The 4,470-nt window shown below is 37.4% G+C and overlaps 1 protein-coding gene across 1 annotated transcript; it reads right to left on the reverse strand.

The window, feature by feature from the left end:
* Positions 1-983: 983 nt before the first annotated feature.
* Positions 984-2,811, reverse strand: LOC135612503 (large ribosomal subunit protein eL21z/eL21y-like). Its single transcript, XM_065108880.1, has 2 exons — positions 2,508-2,811; positions 984-1,413 (listed from the first exon to the last, which is right to left on the reverse strand). The coding sequence occupies exons 1-2, from the start codon at positions 2,742-2,744 to the stop codon at positions 1,156-1,158; spliced, it is 495 nt and encodes a 164-aa protein (XP_064964952.1). The 5' UTR covers positions 2,745-2,811; the 3' UTR covers positions 984-1,155.
* Positions 2,812-4,470: the final 1,659 nt, after the last annotated feature.

Below are 4,470 nucleotides of genomic sequence, written 5' to 3' on the forward strand. Positions count from 1 at the left end.
CCGAAGCAAAAAAAGACGATAAAGGAAAACAAGAACAAGTCCATGATGGGAAGGACAGAACGAGTGAGTGGTTAATTATGTGACTGCAATTTGAATCAATCAAAGGTATGTGCTGTGCTGCTGGTTGTGCCTAAAAGGCTATCGATTCCAAAGTTGACGGATCCGAGGACTCGGAATGGTTCTTGGAGACTTAGGCTGGACTTGTCATGAAGCCAATATTAGAAGCTCTCATGGGTAGTCACGTACATTCGATGTTGTAATATTTTTTTCTTTCGGGGACAATCTTTCTCAAGATTTGCTGATTCTAACCAAGTGACAACACGAGTTACTTGATCTTCTTGTTTCTTTCATGTAACCTTCATCTCCTTTAGGTTTGCTCTAACAAATTGAAAGGTTATGTTTTAGATGCTGACTCAGTGATCAGCCATTTGGTTGCCCTTGTGAGTTTAATGTGATCCATGAGATTTGTTTCGCAATTCATGTTTCTAAAGAGACATTCTGTGATTAAAAGGATGAATCAAGTTGTCAGCGTCTAGTGTGCATGTTATAAATCACATGCAATTGTGTTTTTTGGACCTTATCTGAGTGCATTAGATACATCACTATGTAGATCTGTTAGAAAAGGATCCGTATATTTGATCTACAAGAACTAGATTGCGATTCTACTCTCTCTCTCTCTCTCTCTCTCTCTCTCTCTCTCTCTCTCTCTCTTCCATTCATAGAATTGTTGTAATCTGCTAATGTTCTGATAATACAACAATAACCCATAAAATGCTCTGACAATAATGCACAAAAACCTATAAATTGTAACAAATCTATAGTTTAATTTTCTCCCCGATGATATAAATGATCGGTACTAAGATAAACCTGAATCAAAAACACCTGAGCCTGGGTTAAGAATGACAATTGTGTCGATGAAACAAGATGTATAAATAACAGACTAACATACTAAATTAAGCATTCAACCACAAAAAAAGTTGATATAAATAACAGACTAATAGACTAAATTAAGCATTCAACCACAAAAAAGTTGATACATACTCTGCATGACAAACAAGTCTCATCATAAAACCTGGCAAAAACAACTAGTTTGGATAGATGAAGTCTTTAATCAAACCAAGGATCAAGCATAGAGCCAAGATTAACCAATGGAGACTAGTAGCCACCCTTGAGATCATTGACCACATCATAAGGAATAGGTGTAACGGTCTCAAGTGTGGCGCCTTCCACCATGAAACCAGGCTTCGGGCCCACCGGCTGCCGTTTGGTGCTGATGACCTCACCCCGTGCCTTTGCCTCAGCCTTCAACTGGTCATTCTTTTTCACCCTCGCACGGAAATCTTCCTGGCACCTTGAAGGTAGCACATGCTCCACACGGACATGGATCCTTTTCTTGATGATGCGGTTACCAACCTGAAGAACAAAAACTTATTCAACCAATTACTTGGCATAATACCAAAAGTCCATAAACTTAACAGTAGGCATAGGCAGCTTGCTTGCTGTCTAAAATGGATCAAACATACATTAGATATCAAATAAATGAATCTGGTTGATTGCCTTTTCTTCCCCGAGTTGATTGAATTTATCTAACAGTGCAAGATTTCCATCTAGGAATAAGGGTTCATATATTTGTTTTAATTTCATTGAATGAATAGAAAGAATCCCTAAGCATCAGGCATCTCTTCTAGTGTAAATTCATCAACCAATACCAGTATATTGAACATTTCACCAACTTATACCACCTTGTATAATTGAATAGAGCAATAAAAAAAATAAAAAGTAAATGGGTAATAAACTATGTATTTCAATACTAATACTTGGTCAGACCATTAAAAACCAGTCCTTCGTCGTCGACTATTGGAGTGAGCTTGATACTGAATGCTGGACCAAAAAATTGAGATGTCATGTTCCTCAATGTCCCAAGATGGCAGCAAGTCTCCATTTTGAATTCAAAACAGCAGCACTATTAACTCTTCCGTGACAAAAAAGAAATACCTTTATAGAGCCATAATGGGACTCTCGACTGCAACTGCTAACCATGACTAATAGTTTCACCTGATGTCAAGTTCCTTGATTTCGTCAAATCTGCTTTCCACACAAAAGTGTTAACTACATAGTCATCATTTCCAGAATGTTTTGCCCACACCTTAGTAATTGCATTAGGCACAGAAACAAACACACACATTCCCTACATCCAACATATCTAACGTAATTAACGAGTTATGAACAGAACTCCAAAAAATCACAGTTTCCATAGTAGCTCAATCACACATAACGAACAAACCAACTTGTCCAAATCTGTTCCAAGATCGAGACTTTCCCAAGATTGTACATGATCAATCCACAAAAATCTCTTTTTAACTTATTCCCATATGATTATTAAGAAGGTGCCGTTTGCTTCTCCAGAGGACAATGAAAAAAGGGACATCTTTTTCTCAAGGAAATCAAGCAGCAGTTGAAAACTAAGAATCACAAACAGATTAGAAACAAGAGAGTGGAACTCGGACCTGCTTGTTGATCTCGACGCCGATGGCGCGCTTGGTGACGTTCCAGACCTTGCCGGTGCGGCCGTGGTAGAACTTGTGGGGCATACCCTTGTGGACGGCCCCGTTCACCTTGACATCGACATAGTCGCCGATCTTGTAGGTTCGGAGGTAGGTGGTCAGGGGGATGTATCCCTTCTTACGGAAGGGCCGGGAGAAGAGATCCCTCGTCCTCGACCTCAGCCCGTGCCCAGCCGGCATCTTGCTCCCTCTTTCGCTCCGCCGCCTGCTGCCGCTGCGAGGAGACTGAAGAACGACAAGGGAAGATAGGGTTTCTGCGTCGTCATATATATATAGAGATACCAGTGGGCCTCCTGGGTGTGGTGATCCGACCCATCTCTTAGATTTTGGGCCAGATAAGCTGGTGTCTTGTTTACATCCGTAACTTGCAGAGCTTCAGCTACATTTATATTAAGCAATATATATATATATATATATATATATATATATATATATATATATTTTCAATTTCTTAGAAACCTATCTCTTTTTTTTTTTTTGGGTAAAATGTTCAACTATGTAATATACACCGATTATATACAAAATTATATCTATAGTTGTCTATGCAACACAAATTGACACAAGGCTTTTGACATTGATACCCGAGCATATTCCAACATCAACCCTCATAAGAGTTAGCCTCTCCTCATATCGATAATTATCATGACCATCACATCCCTAGGCTCAATCGATTGTATTTGTTTCATAACTTAATCGATAATTACTTTATATTTTAAAAAAAATTAATAGAATTTTTCAGTTATGTGATATAGACCGAATCAAATTCTCTCATAGCCATCACTTATAATGTTTCAAATTCCCTACTAGCTCGAATGTCACGAGATTCAGTCTTCAGAACAATCTGATATGATTTTTATATCTTCAAACGAGGTTGTACTCATCTTGGCACCACTAAGGGGGCAACTAAAAGCAATGCGAACAAGAATAAACCCTAGTGAACGTTGCTAGCTATAGATAGAACCATTGTTCTTTATGATTCCTTATTCATTGCGTCTCATTGAAGCTTCGGATTGCTCCTTCAGAAAAAAAGCTCAGAGACCTCTAAAACCTGCTTAGTTCTCGTAGTTGCCAATGCTTTTAAAGGAGTGGAATGGAAGTGCAAGAGAAAGAAATTTGTATATCTTATGATTCATTCAAACTTCCAAATTCAAAATCAAATTTCACAAGTTTTTTTTTGTTACTTTTGCATCATTTTCGCAGAAATTATTAATTTGAACTAAGCAAATGGGGTCTGGTTTGACACAGATAACATAAACCTTATTATCTCCAACAAGATGTTCTCTCTCTCTCTCTCTCTCTCTCTCTCTCTCTCTCTCTCTAACTTGATTGCAAATGGGGCTTGATTCAGATAACATAAAACTTATTACCTCCAACAAGAACTAGTTTCTCTGTATCTCTAACTTCATTCTTGCTTATGATAAGCTTTCGCTTTGCAAGAAAATTCGGTTCTTCTACGAACCCACGAAGAGGGCATTTGCATTCAAGCTCAGTTCTTGCTTCTCACTACAACATTTGAGAAAAGGTCAGACAAAAATCTGTCTCATTCACGCTATTGCGACTGAAGTCGGTTCCGCACATGGTTGAGTCATAAGATCATTTAATGTGTCGTTAGATAATATATATATATATATATATATATATATATATATATAAGATCGTCATACGTAGGAAAAAAAAAAGATTCGATATTGGATAGTCAAATTCAAATATGCTAATCTATGTATCATTCTTCTCAAATTGATAGGTACTGATCTTTAAAATTTCTTCTTATATTTATTTTTTTCTTAATTTTTTTATTTCTCATGATATTCTCTTGTTAAGTCTAGAGAAAACATTGTAATCTCTCTTAGTTTTTCCCTTCACCTTGAAGAGTTTTGAACGTAAATCTTGTCTAACTCTAAGAGGA

The sequence above is a fragment of the Musa acuminata genome, chromosome BXJ2-5 (assembly GCF_036884655.1).
Source record: "Musa acuminata AAA Group cultivar baxijiao chromosome BXJ2-5, Cavendish_Baxijiao_AAA, whole genome shotgun sequence".
Taxonomy (NCBI): domain Eukaryota; kingdom Viridiplantae; phylum Streptophyta; class Magnoliopsida; order Zingiberales; family Musaceae; genus Musa; species Musa acuminata.

What these genes read in the sequence shown, in the direction of transcription:
- LOC135612503 (XM_065108880.1), bottom strand. Translation starts at nt 2,744, where the DNA reads ATGCCGGCTGGGCACGGGCTGAGGTCGAGGACGAGGGATCTCTTCTCC. An exon ending in GCGTCGAGATCAACAAGCAG is followed by an intron (nt 1,414 to 2,507) that starts GTCCGAGTTCCA and finishes TTTGTTCTTCAG; the next exon opens with GTTGGTAACCGCATCATCAA.